At 40.3% G+C, this 13,757-nt stretch overlaps 2 protein-coding genes across 11 annotated transcripts in view; both read right to left on the bottom strand.

The window, feature by feature from the left end:
* Nucleotides 1-8,510, bottom strand: part of htt (huntingtin) — a 34,077-nt gene extending 25,567 nt beyond the window's left edge. For 4 of the 9 annotated variants that reach the window (XM_055009751.1, XM_055009754.1, XM_055009752.1 and 1 more), the window contains exons 1-13: nt 8,121-8,510; nt 6,933-7,016; nt 5,769-5,889; nt 5,502-5,561; nt 5,306-5,385; nt 4,933-5,071; nt 4,668-4,809; nt 4,296-4,474; nt 4,000-4,204; nt 3,574-3,621; nt 3,231-3,308; nt 2,695-3,098; nt 710-889 (exon numbers count right to left, since the gene is read on the bottom strand). In XM_055009751.1, the coding sequence (XP_054865726.1) occupies nt 710-889; nt 2,695-3,098; nt 3,231-3,308; nt 3,574-3,621; nt 4,000-4,204; nt 4,296-4,474; nt 4,668-4,809; nt 4,933-5,071; nt 5,306-5,385; nt 5,502-5,561; nt 5,769-5,889; nt 6,933-7,016; nt 8,121-8,218 (1,818 nt within the window). In that variant the 5' untranslated portion in view covers nt 8,219-8,510. The remainder of the gene's footprint in view (nt 1-709; nt 890-2,694; nt 3,099-3,230; nt 3,309-3,573; nt 3,622-3,999; nt 4,205-4,295; nt 4,475-4,667; nt 4,810-4,932; nt 5,072-5,305; nt 5,386-5,501; nt 5,562-5,768; nt 5,890-6,932; nt 7,017-8,120) is intronic. The other 5 variants (XM_023268188.3, XM_023268189.3, XM_023268194.3 and 2 more) reach the window with 3 other exon arrangements.
* Nucleotides 8,511-10,768: 2,258 nt separating this feature from the next.
* The window catches only part of grk4 (G protein-coupled receptor kinase 4), a 52,967-nt gene continuing 49,978 nt past the window's right edge, over nt 10,769-13,757 (bottom strand). For both annotated transcript variants that reach the window (XM_023268184.3, XM_023268183.3), the window contains exon 16: nt 10,769-12,757. Coding sequence is in view for 1 of the 2 variants with exons in the window: in XM_023268183.3 (XP_023123951.1) it covers nt 12,701-12,757 (57 nt within the window). In the remaining variant the exon portion in view is untranslated. The remainder of the gene's footprint in view (nt 12,758-13,757) is intronic.

The following is a 13,757-nucleotide window of genomic DNA, read 5'->3' as shown; positions in this document are numbered from 1 at the left end:
AAACATTCCCCTGTTAAAGGTCTACTGAATCATGCTCGGGTCAACACAATTTACAGCAAATTAATGATGTACAGGAAAAAGCGGAGAAATTCTACAATTATGGTTGCCACAATCCAGAGGAAGAGCAAGCTTTTGATCCACTCTGACTCTGAAATGAATTCCCCCTTAATTATTTTGAAATGCAACTTTTAGGTGATCTGTAACTCTGTCTAGCAAAAAAATTTTTTGCGACAAGATCTCTTCCTAGAAAAATGAACAAATTGAGTACACTTGAAAAAAATTATATAAACTGTATACTGTTTGATTCTCTAGGTGTAGCTTCTACTGGAACAAAAGCCCGTCACAGCCTCTCCAAATGATATGAGAGAACGAAACCTGAAGGAAACAGTTAAGGGACAGTTCATCTTCATGCCTTCACTGCAAGCCAGTCACACAGGGTATTAGGGTTGCTTGATTTTGCGAAAGTCTTTCAAAATTCATAAAATTTTAGAGAGAAAATCACTCGAAACGAGGAAAACAAAAAGGGGCATCCATCATGTATTGTCACTGACAAGGAGAGGGGGAGAAAAAGGTAACAAACCGGGAAAATTTTGTGCATGGGTTGAGAGACGAACAAGCCAAGGAAAGGAGAAAGAAAGAAAAAGGAAAGCGAAACGTTTCGAGACAAGCAAGCCTCTCCCGCTCTGTTCAAAGCATCCAATTGGCTGACCTTGTCACTAGTGCTAGAGGAGGAGGTGGCATAGAAGGAGGAAGAAGAGGTGAAAGAGAAAGAAGACGATGAAGAGGAAGCAGTGTAGACAGAGGAGTCGCTGTCTGTGGCATCGGGACCCTCTGTGGAAGTTGGCGAGGGTGGGGATGGCTCAATCACCCGTGGCAATGGAGTGCGCGACTGCGACGAAGTAAGGAGGAGGTAAAGGAGAGGGGGCGAGACCATAGAGGTAGAATTGTTAGAATGGAGGCGTTTTTCTGATTTGTGGAAGACAAGTCATGTTGACCTGCTACCCTCCAAATGATGGACTTGAAGGTGTAACACAACACTTCTTCCAATGTGTTTGAAAGAGCAGTTATGAAAATATAAAACTATAGTGTATCTAACATGCAAGATGTTAAAGTTCCACACAAGTGGTTTGCATGTAGTTCAACACATTACCCCCAAAAAATAAGAATATAAAGATACTATTTTTGTCTTAAAATGACATTTAAAAATGCTCAGTCATCTTAAGGGCAAGGACTAAACAGTTATGTACATATTAGCGGCTGTATATAAATGGAGTGAACATCCATCCTCGTGTTACAGAATCAGCCTATTATGTTAACAAAGTGCAATTATAGTTTTTTTTAACTTTATTATTTCTCCAATAGGGAGTTTCTTCAGTGTTACCCACATGATATTTTTTGGCAGGTTGCCGTTGTTTTGATGCTTGGTGTCATTAAGCTGCTTCTGCAGTAGAGCTGACCTGAATAGCAAATATTAGCGGCGCAAATATTCGGATCTCAAAATTTATATTCGGATACCACCGTAACGACCAAATGTTCAGGTCCAGCACTACTCTCCAGTGAGCCACTCATCCTGCATACAAACTCCAGCTTTACTGCAGCTGGTGACACTTGTCCTTGTCTATCTGTGATTAGATAGACAACTAGAATCACCAGCTGCACTCGAAGACATTGGCATTGGAGAGACTCACAGCAGAGGGAACTAAAATTGACCTGGCCAGTCTACACTAAGGGACACACAAGATGGGACATGGCCATCTGATTAGCAGCAACTGAACTTTCAAAGGAAGCTTCAAAGCAGCGGAGATCCAAGTGCAGTCAGGTCTTGTATAAAAAAATATATATATATAAGCAAAGATAGAGTGCAAAGATCTGGAGTTGGGGCTTTAGCCTTGAGTTCAAGTAAGAATGTTTGTATCCAGGCAACCATACGCACAATGAATCATCATTAACATCTAATCTGCAGGAAGAATTGAGCTTTAGATCATGGATTGTGATTCTACCCTAAAATATCATCATATGATCTTCTGAAAAGATCGCCCAGTTCCAACCTGACTAACATGTTTGGCTGCCAAGAAGGAATTTATTTCCCGAAAAGTGGCTGAGTATGATTACATCAGAAACAGATGGACCACATCATCAGTCCAATAGCCAAAAATTACAAATTTAAAGGAATGTCATGACTAGGAACACAAAAGGACACAGAAAATCATGCTGCTCCTAAGAGCCTGATAGGAGAGTATGTGACTTTCAACAATGGTTTTCAGGATGAGAACTTATCCTCTACCCAAACCTATACTATCCTGGGACAGCATTTGCAACAGCTGGTATAATCCACATTTTATGCTGAAAAAGTCTCCAGTCAAGACATTTGCAATCAATTATCTGAGACATGCGAAACCACTGATATGGTCCCTCTAATGCTTCAAAAAATGAGAGGAAAGGTAGCAAAATTTGGTCCATTCTACAAATCCCAATTCTGTGGCATGTAGCATTATTTTTAAACTGAAAACAATGCCATTAGAGACATTAGAGTTCATAGTTAATTACAGCCTCACATGGTAATTAAATCTTTAATTGTCTAGGGAAGCACACTATTCTCTGTATTTTGCACAAACAGGCAAAAGTAAAGTATTTTCAGGCTATAATCTCTAACCAAATTATATCTGACTCGCATGCCCACACAGCCACACTGACCAGTTCTGCTACGTCTGAAGGGGTGACAGCCGAGTCCGGTCCCTCTGTGGTGGTCTGAGAGGAGTCGCTGGGTGGAAGTGAGCGATCATTAGTGCCTAGGAGTGGCCCTCCTTCTCCTAAGGGTCCACCCTCTGGAGTGGCGTTCTCCGGTGTGGTGTAGTCAGCTGTTTCTGGTGTAACGTTGGCTCCACCACTGGAGCTCTGACTCAGCATTTCCTCCTCATTGTCATTGGGTGACTCTGGGGTGCCTGATGCAGATGTCCCGCCTCCACCGCCGCCCTGTTCTGAGGAGGCACTGAGGTCCACAGAGTCACCGGGTTGCAGAGTGTGTTGGGAGGAGCGTGGCTGCTCGGTGATGATGTCCACCTGGGCCGCAGATGAGCCATCTGCACCTACAACTGATGCTTAAGTCACAAAAAACACACATGGTTTTCCTGGGGTAGTGGCATCTAATTTCACATTGGTGAAATTAAGTAAGTAATTAGGATTGCCACGCTTGCTTATTACTTTACAGAAGCCTGGTGGGTGCATCTCACCTGTGAAGGCGCCGGTCGTGACCTCAGTCCTCTCAGGGTCATCCTCCAACGCATCTTCCTCCCCAGAGAGCATTTTACCTGCAAATAATATAATTTTTGTCAACAAGAGATATCAGCATTAAATTCAAATTAAGAGGGGAAAAACCTAAAACGTAGGTGGTGGGCAATTTACCTCCACATGAATGCAAGGAAATACTGTATGTGTAAAACTGACAACATATCAAGAATTTAGAGCTGAAACCACCGCTTTAAGTGAGTCAATCAAAGATAAATTTGCCCAAGCCCCAGCTGAAACATCAGTGAGAGGTCAGAGGTGAGCAGAGGAGATAAATAGACTAGTCACCTCTCTGTTTCCTGAGAAGGAGTGGACTGCAGGAAGACCCTCCCCCTGCTGCAAATGTCAGGAAAACAGGAAGCAGAAACAGCAGGTGAGGAGGAGAAAAGCAGCAAAAGCTCAGAAAAGACTTGTAGGAAACAGAAACAATTAATTGAAGATGAGAGAAAATTAGCCAAGGCGCAAAGAAAAAGGCCACAAACACAGACCAGAGCAGAAACTAGAGTGAAGCACCAACACAGGTTGGCTGACTGATTTCCGGCAAGGTCAGTATGAGTGAATGAGTTATAAGCGACCTGAAGCAGATGCAGTCATGTCCCCAGTGCAGGGTGTTTATGTAAATACTTAAAGGCCTTTATCACATCACCTTTATCATTATCACAGCAGGGATAACAAGTATTATAACACACAGTCCCAAATGATTGATGCGATTACCAATGAGCTCAAGGATGCTCCCAGAACGCGCCCGGTTTTCAGTGTCCTGTCGAAACACACTGGCATGTAGAATGCTGCCGGGAGTGATGAGCATGTGCAAAAGCTCTGGCGGAGGAGTCCTGAACACCTGCTGCAGGAGCTCCAGAGCAGCTGTGACCACATTGTGATCCCAGTGCTGCGTGTAGTGTAGGGTCAGCTCGTACACCTTCAAACACACAGAATGATCACACAAATAATTCTACAAACACAGGTATACATGCAGACGGACTTTCTGATAAACACAAACTCACTCTCACCTGTAGCAGCTGTTCAGGTGTTGGCTGTACATCAGCCTCTTTTCTCATGACTCCAAAGCTTCCTTTGAGGCTGGTGGTGTTGACTTGCTGCTGCAGCAGAGGCATCAGATAGCGAAGTGTTAACAGCACCCCTAGAATAAGATGGCTCGGGTGTTCCTCATCCACTGGAACCAGCAGACCTGGAAAATGACAAGAGGACACAGTGCATGTTTCCTTGTGCTGTTTGACTGTCTGAGTACTGTGGCAAAAAGCAATTTGACACCAAATTAACTCACAAAAGTTAGCAGAGATACTCTTAACTGTAACGTTAAAAATGCAAAAGGAGGGAAGATGCATGTCCTTGGTCTGAGTGTGGGCCTTTGTGTGACCTACCCAGCAACACATTAAGAAGCCAGGTGTAGAAGTAGCTGGTGCGTCTGGAGTGTTGGCACACACTGACAGCTGAGCTGGCTGCTGTCCGTCTGATAGTGGGAGAGCTGGACTTCAGATTGGCCACAAAAGACTTCAGCAGCACCTGGAACAGAAGTGGTTTCATCACAATGAAGACAAGCTTGCAGGACATGCATATGTCATCATGGACATGGTGTCTAACGCACAGCAACTTTTTTTCTGTCTTAGTATTCGCAGGGGTTGTTACCTTAATCTCACTATCATTAGCAAAATGGCCCAAAGCTGACATGATTTTGGGCATTGCTGCAGCCAGTGTCTCCTGTACCATCTCCTCCTGCCGCTTGGTGATTCTGGTGAGGCACGGCAACAGGTTGACCAGGTAGGGTCTGCATTAAACGAGAGAAAGAAAAAGGGACATATATGAAAACAAATCAAAGATAAGGATAAAAGAGCATCTGAAGTACAGTTAGAGTTGTAATGTCTTTACTTATAGCAGATAACATCCAAGACTTTACAATTTGTCAAATTTACTTAATTTTTAAACAAAATTTTAGTTTCCCACCCTGAGCATGATAAAATTTATGCATGAATGACGTAAAAAGCTACTTTTAAGGTTTTACCTGCATTTCTGTGGTCTGATGAGGTGGGCAAGCTCAGCAAACCTCCACAAAGCTGCCCTCAGACTCCGAGAGGCACCATTCTAGAGGCACACAAACACTCTTTAATATCACAAACCCTAATATCACCATGTCTACGATCACAGTAGTGTGTTTTAGCTTTAAAACTGGCGCATTATATAAGCCGATATCTCATTACCTTTTTAATTTCTTTGTACAGCTCCAGCTGGAGTCTAGGCAAGTTGGAGTCCATCAACGCCTAAAGATACAAGTCAAAAGTTCACAAATGATTCAACCAAAAATAAAATAGAAATAATGTTCTTAAGTATATTTTGATCATTGTTAATCTGTTCATCTGTTCTCACTGAATAGCAATTGAACATTAAATAATGATCTACATATTGTACAATTCTTGAAGAAAAATATGAAGGGAACACAGAAAACAACCTTGCAGTGTCCTACTCACTTTGATAATTTTGTTCAGGCACTCATCGGCTACCATCCGGACATCTGATTCGCTGTCATCACTGCAGAGCAGGAACATCTCCATGGCGATGCCGAGCAGTTTCTGAAACTCTGGAGATGTTCTGTTCCCAGGGCCATAGAGAAGAAAAATGTTGGACAAGCATTATTAAACATAACCACATTAGATATGTCCATTGTTATTTATTCTGACACGTAGAGCCTTTTTCTGAACTGTTGACTGTCTGACATGAACTAATTCACACAAAAGTGACTAGCCTTTTTTACAAAGGACAGTTTGAGGTATCACAGTAGGTTAACACTGTTGCAAAGATAGATTGATAAAGATGGACAGCATGTCACCACTACTACAGACTCTACTAGCAAATGACATCACCAAGGTGACTGCATCGGTTTCCAAGATATTTTGAGTGACATTGGAAAACTTTATGTATCGCTTATCGTCCCAAATGGGAAATAGTAAAATTAGGAGTTGTCTGAATTCCATTTAGCTGCTTGACTTTCAAGGTCCTTCTATTGTGCATGACAGCTCACTATCACAGTTTAAGATCGGTTTGGTCTTGACTGGTAAATGCCAAACAAACCATTTAAAATATGGCATCAACTGTCATGTATGCTATTTTTTAATAAATTTAATGGAAAAGATGAAAAAGGAGAAACTTTTTGGTTGCCTCTGGCAGCAGGATGGTGATGATATGTCACTATTCATGTTTTTTTTCTTTTTTTTTTTCTATACACCCAGCAGCACTACTATCCACTGTGTCACCATCACACAACATGCATCAAATCAATGTTATGAAGTCTGGCATAGACTGAGGCTAAAATTTTATTAGACACATCATGCAGAGTGTAAACGGCATTAAATTTAGTGATCACTGTTGGTGATCTTTAACTGGAACACTCGATCAGAATAGAGCTATCGTTAATGTTACATGCAACAAATGTAGTTTTATCATTATGACAAGTCAAAATGTCAACTTTTTCAGAAAGTGACAGCATTGTTACACCCTTACCACTTTAATTCCTCACACACAAGCTATCTTAGGATCTAAAGGACTTTATAGACTACAATCTTAAAAGGGAAAGTGAATGGAAATCCTAAAAGAACTGAATCAAAACAGGTTTTACTAAAATTAACAAGGCCTACCGCAGAGACTGAGCAACAATGTTTTCGCATATTGTCAGACAGTGAGTCACCCTGTCCTTCTTTGTGGTAGCTTGCTCCTTTTTTCTGTGGAAGCATGAGGAGATGAGAGAGAAAGCAGAGGACAAGTAGAGATAGAGGTAGAGGCAGACTAGGTTAAGAAAACGAGGCAGCACCTTCATGAAATTCTACTAAGAAGCCATTTCATTTCTACACAGGATCTGAATGAAACATTTTACTTATAATAAAACAGCCCAATAGAGAGAATGCCGTGCACAACGCTGGATACTGCGACACAGCTCCTTTCTGTAGATGTCACAGAAAAGACATCAACTACTGGGATCCCCATGAGGGCATGGAAAGAATCACAGTGTACATTTAAACTGAAGCCAACAGTGCTGATCGTTTAAAATGACCTTTTTCAGGATGCTGAAGTGGAAACTCACAAGGCCACAGTGTCAGACACATTCTTCTTACAATTATTCATAAGACATATATCAAAGTAACATAATGGCTGCAGCATAAAACCTGTCACATTCTGTGGGATGTGCAGGTGAAACAAGTTTTTAAGTACAACTGAGGGGACACAAAAAGAGACACAACATAACAGTTTTATCAGCGTTACAGTCCAATTACACTGTTTAACAGTATATGAAATATTCTACACCTCCTTCTATAAACCTTCAAATATTAAGAATAATGGTTGGCCACAGAAACTTAGAGATGACGTCAGTCCAGAAGGCCCCCATGTTAATGCACCTAGTCAAAGGCAAAAGTACTTGATATACTGCTCATTATACCCAGCCTGCCGTGCAATTAACCACGCAACAGAGAATCGTTACATTTATCCTTACACATGCGTGACCATCAATGAGCGGTTGCCCTCTGTATTGGTTATCATTCAGCTAATGTGATTCTAACAATCAGTCACTCTGATCACAATAACATCAAAGGAGGAAGCCTCACAAAGAGGAGACACAGTTACTGGCAACAAGTAGGTTTAAAATGGCTGAGAAGTTTAAATATCTGCTTAGACTCGTTGCTATCTTGCATGTTAGCGCAATTAGCTTCGGGCTATCTATTAAACCTTGGTTAGCAACCTGAGAGGCACTAGCGTTGCTAGCGAGCTAAGTGACTAGCCCAACGGCTGCTAGCCTGCTATTATATCGCCGATGGTCAAAAACCACTTACTGTCTTTGGACAAGCTCCTCAGCGGTCGGAGGCCCCTGCTGTTGTTGGAATGACTTCAAAGACTCAAAGGCCTTCATCAGTTTCTCCATGGTGGCCATTTTAGCAATCTACAATAAGCGAGCCTGCTTGACTAGCTAATATTTACTATGTCAGCTAACTAGCTAGCACAGTCGGGACAAGTTAACGTTAGCACACGGAGAGAGCGAGAGGTGCGTAGTGCAACGAGAGTGCTAACACTGCTCGCGACAGCTACCACCGGCTCTCAGCCTTCTCTTCTTGTAAGATGTCTCTTATTCTGTCACAATATAACTCCTAAATGAACCAAATGTTGGCTGATAATAAGCCATCTTTGATGTAGCGCTGCGTTCACCCGACCAATCACACCCGGAAGTGGCATATGTGACAGCTTGACAGAGAGGGGAGGGGAGCAGCGTGAGTGGCCAATCAGACTGCGGCTTTGTTTTGAGTGACTTGATAAAGAATCAATCAGCGATTGCTACTTTTTTTCTTTTGTTGTTATTGTTGCTGTCACGAGACCCCTGAAATCCAGACTGCAAGACAGATTTGTCATTTGTTGCTGAAGGAACCCTTGGACGCCCAGATCTTGGTGTCTTCCAATGGCAACAAAAATTGTTTCTTTTAATAAAAAGCACATCCTTCATTAGTGGATCACTAGTACCAAAATTACCCAGTACTCAAAATTTCTTATGTTTTTTATGGAACCAATCGTTTTTAATGGCTTTTTAGGATTGTTTTAGTATTTTTGGCTGAGACTGCACTAAAAGAAATTGAACTTGAAGACCTAATAGTGATTCTTAATGCAATATTTCACAAATGCATGGGTTTTTTGAAAACTTTTTTCCACCTCTATATGTATGTATGTATGTATGTATGTATGTATGTATGTATGTATGTATGTATGTATGTATGTATGTATGTAAAAAGCAAGACAGGATAAGTAAATCAATTTGTAAAACAAAATAAAATAGTATATAACACTAAAACAAGGTTTTAAGATCAATTCCTAACATTAAAAATATTTAAAATACAGATACAAAAATATTAAACTATTAAGAGTGACTAAAAGCCAATGAAATCATCCACCTTAAGGTTTTTTTAAAAAATGTACACAGTTGACAGCAGTTGGTCTAAAAATCTAAGAGGCCCAGAGATGTTCAGAGATATAACCAGGTGCTAAGCACCACTTTTGCTCCTACCATTTATGGCCATTTATTTTCCAACAAACAAAATAACATATGACACAAATAAGTCAAGACACAAGTATTTTTTATACAAATGGCAGTGTATTATTTCATAATTACAAATGTCAGATATGGTACAACAACCAGTGATACAACTTGTACAAGAATTAATAATGACTGCAGTGGTTGAACGACATGACTGTACAGATACAAAAAAAAGAAGAAAAATCAAGTCCCAGGCCCAGTTTGAATACCAATAATGCATTTGTCATTCCTCCCTTCCTTGAAAAATATCACTCAACTGACAAATCTGGACAGAAGAATGTGAAAGCCCACAGAACCTCTCAACTTCTATCCCAAAACTAGACTCAAGTAACGTCAAGGGACTGAGGATCTCTCACTTCTAAACCTTGAAGGAAAGGCTGAACAGAAGGAATGCTTGTTATGTATTCAAACCAGGCCAGCTCAGCTGGTCACCTTGCCTTTCATAAAGTTGTCCTCAGATACCAGTGAGATATGTTGGCACTAGAAGGTCATCATTTACATATACAAGGAACCTGAAGTATTACAAACTGATACATGCTTGAATAATAAAACATATGTATTTTTTTAAAACAGGCATTACAATGCACTTAGTGCGGACATTCAAAACTGTTGAGCTGTTTAAAGTTCCTCTGTGTGAAGGAATTTCTCTCAGAATGGACGGAAGGTTTAAGAGGCTGAAAAAAAGGCGGGATGTCAGAAATCAACTTGATAATTGGCACATATAATAAAGGCTGTCAGTCTTTCTTCAGTAAATCCTTCAGATAACAAAACACGTTCAATTTAGCTAATGTTGCTTTTGGTATCATTGGCAAAAAAGTTCAAGACACTTTCTATAGTCACTGTCAAAACACACCATAGCGCAATGAAACCAAACATAATTTCTTCACTGCGATACTGCGATATGGATGATATAAGAGTAAAAGATCCTCAAAACAGGACAGAGGCATGGCTCGCAAATACACAGTTTAGTTTCCCTGTGAGAATGACTGAATGTGTTAGAGCTTAGTTACATGTTAGAAATACATAATTTACAAGGTTTTTGAGGCTAAAGAGCTAAAAGGCTAAAAATCTACATAGGCAAGCGAAATCAGCTTCAAAATGTGCCTGAGAGCAAAAAAAAAAAAAAAAAAAGATTTTAAAAAGACACTCAGAAACTCAAGAGACGATAAGCCAGCAACAGCTAGATGCACACATTTGATTCCTGATAATGGAATGTGCAACAGGGGACACAAGTTTACGACAAGCAACCTCTCAAAATTGTTTAACTGGGGACTATACGCGTACCATTTTAAATGTATGCAGTCAATTCAACTGAGTAATATTCAAGTCCCTACATGATTCTGAACTACTGTACTGACAGAATGCAAACATTGGTTTTCTGTGGGGAAAAAAAAATCAAAATAAATCAATCCATTTAATTGCACAAGGGCAGAGCTAATTTACTTGAATGCATTTGAACAAAGCTGCATTAGCTTACAGTGTAGTATACACACACAAAACTAACATGTCCAGATGGGGTATTCACAGCATTAAAAACAGGTGATGGGGAGTAAACAGAAACTGCCTCAAAAGCAAAAAAAAAAAACCTAACAAAAAAAAGCATAATAAATGGCTGAGAATGCCTCTGAAATGCAATGAGAATAAACAAATATGGAACATAACAGATCCTGGATATGCTGTAAATGGGAAATGTCCATGATATGCATTTGTTCATGATGAGTTAACTTGGAAGGAAACACATCTTCTATAGTAAAAACAGAGGTGGCCAAGTGTTCCTGGACACACGATAGTTTCTCACCGTCTACACACATACAGCCAACTGTCATTCTTATGAGAGAACAATATACAGGATTTAAGTGGAACAGTTCAAGGTGGTTGTTAATACCAGTAACAAATTGCGTCTTTATCACAAACAGAGCTGAAGCCACAGGATCTAAATGGAAGTCTACTAGCAGGTATTGTGCTAGCTAATGATCAAACAGGCACGGAGGTCAAAGCAGGCTGTATTTTTGACTCAGTTCGGAAGCTAACAGCTGCTGACAGCTAAAGCAGTGGAAGTTAGTTTGATGCAACAGCAATTTTAATTTTTTTTAAAATCTAGATGAAACCATTAACAGCTGCAGGTCAGGTCTCCGATGCAGTTCCATCGTCACCCTCATCAGTCTCTTTGTTCCAACTAGTTGGAGGCTCTCTGAATGTGGGAAGCAAAATTACTAAGAAAAATCGAGGGGAGAAGGATTTCCGCTCTGCACATGAAACAATTCATAATAACTGTCAGAAAAGGAAGTACAAGTCAATAACAAAAGCTGAGAAATAAGGAGGAATAACGATAAATCAGCAAAAACATTCTGCCTGAGTGAATAATGTAACAGACATTTACTTAACAGCTGTGCTCCCAGTGGAAACACCGTCTGAAAATTAATGTTCTGAGCATTTTACAGCTCATGAAAGATTCCTGGAGAGGTCTGACAATGATAGTTTTTCAGACCTTGTGGGCCTGAAAATGACCTCCCCAGTGCTTACTATGTATTTTAAGGAGATTTAATTGTTGCACATGCTGACTAGAAGATTGTCAGAAATAAATCCTTTGCCATCTCTGCTAGAACTGAGTTGGTACAGGCACCTAGAAGCAGTTTACTAAACATTGCATCCAGTCCAGTGCAACTTGGGCTCATTGAAGGACATGGATCATCCAAACCAATTTCAAATTAAAAATAGGGGCAGGTGGGGAAGGTTAAGCAGCATGGCATCAACACAGCAATGATAGATTGGATCCATTTTCCCCATATCATTTGGCTCTACGTGCTTCATTCAGACCTATCTGAGCCTCGAGGTGTAAAGAGGCTAAATAAGGGTTAGTTTGGGACCTGGTGGAGCTGATGTGCTAAAAAACACGTCACGTTGGCCCAATCAATGACAAACATACAGCACATATAGAAACAAAAAAGGCCTTATGCTACATCGAGAAAATTAAAAAGACTACTGGTACTGTGCTTCTTAAAATAAAATAAAAAAACTCCCCAATACATATTATCCATACTCATTCCAAAAGAAAAAAAAATAATTAAAAGAAATTAAAACGTAATGTATGCATTCAAGTGGTACTTTTATGGCTTTTTGTACAATACAACCTTTAGTGAAAATATACATCTAGACATAAATTCAAGTACAAATGTACAAAATCTTTAAACTCATACTTTTTTCTTTAATTATAATACACTTTTAATACAGCTCAGAAATACAGGTCAACATTCACTGAGTCCCTAAGATTTGCGCTCGGTTGGAGTTTGTGGTGAAGTTCTGCGGCGGAGGGGTGCAGGTGGAGGAAGTGGTTTAAAGTCGTGAGGGCTCCTCGATCTCATCATCACTGTAACCGCTCTTAAAACAGACCTGGGAAAAAGTGAGCACATATCACCGCCATTAGAAACATTCATTGTTGCGCCGTCGTACATGTGCGAGATGACATTACATTCTCCTGAAACTCCATCCTTGACTGAACCACAAGGAAAGGAGGCTTACCTTCGGAGGACTCTGCACATTGAACTTTATTTCTCACATTCAACTTTAATTTGCACTGTGAGAGTTCTAATCTTATTCTAAATCCTTTTTTATTAATCTATTTTATTATTCCACCAAGGAGTGCGGTGGAGTTATGTGACAATTGCCGTATGTTTGTCTGTGAATTTGTCTGTGTGCAATATTATTCAAAAACGGACTAACAGATTTAAATGAAGCTTTCAGGGAAGGTCAGAAATGACACAAGGATCACCTCATTAGATTTTGGCAGTGATGCAGCTTGTAGTCTGGATCCAGGGATTTGTTAAGGATTTCCCATTGCCAGATAGTGGCCGACACGGCGTCACTGTAACCATGACAACAAGTGAACCCTGCATCAGCTGCCTGCTGATGACTACATGATTGCGATCCTACTACTGACTTATCGGGACTTATCCATCAGAAATGATACAAGAAACAATTGATTAAATTGTGGGGAGTTCCTGAGTTTTCCTTCCATCCTTACGTGAATTCTCTGACTTTTCACTTTTCAAACATCTCCAAAGAGAAATATTCTCGCTCCCTGCTCTCTAAGAAACTGCTCCTTAGCTGCATGAAATGCCTCATCTGAGCTCCAGGCTTTTCTTCTGTTAATTATCTATGTCACTATGTAACACATATACATCTAGTCTGGCATGCTCTTAAACAAAAAATGAGGAACCTCCTTGTGATCAGCCATTATTTCCTTGCTCAGTGCCCTTCTGCCTTCATCCTCAAATATCTGATGTTGCTGTACGTAACCAGGATTGCTTTGCTTTTGAAGGGCCAGTTGACTAACGAGAGCAGGAGCTAAAATAGACCATTTCAGACAAAGAAGAGGTGTTGCAGCAATGTA

This window comes from Amphiprion ocellaris, chromosome 4 (assembly GCF_022539595.1).
Source record: "Amphiprion ocellaris isolate individual 3 ecotype Okinawa chromosome 4, ASM2253959v1, whole genome shotgun sequence".
NCBI lineage: Eukaryota > Metazoa > Chordata > Actinopteri > Pomacentridae > Amphiprion > Amphiprion ocellaris.
Note: the sequence above shows the minus strand (reverse complement) of the source record. Positions and strands in the feature narration are given on the sequence as shown.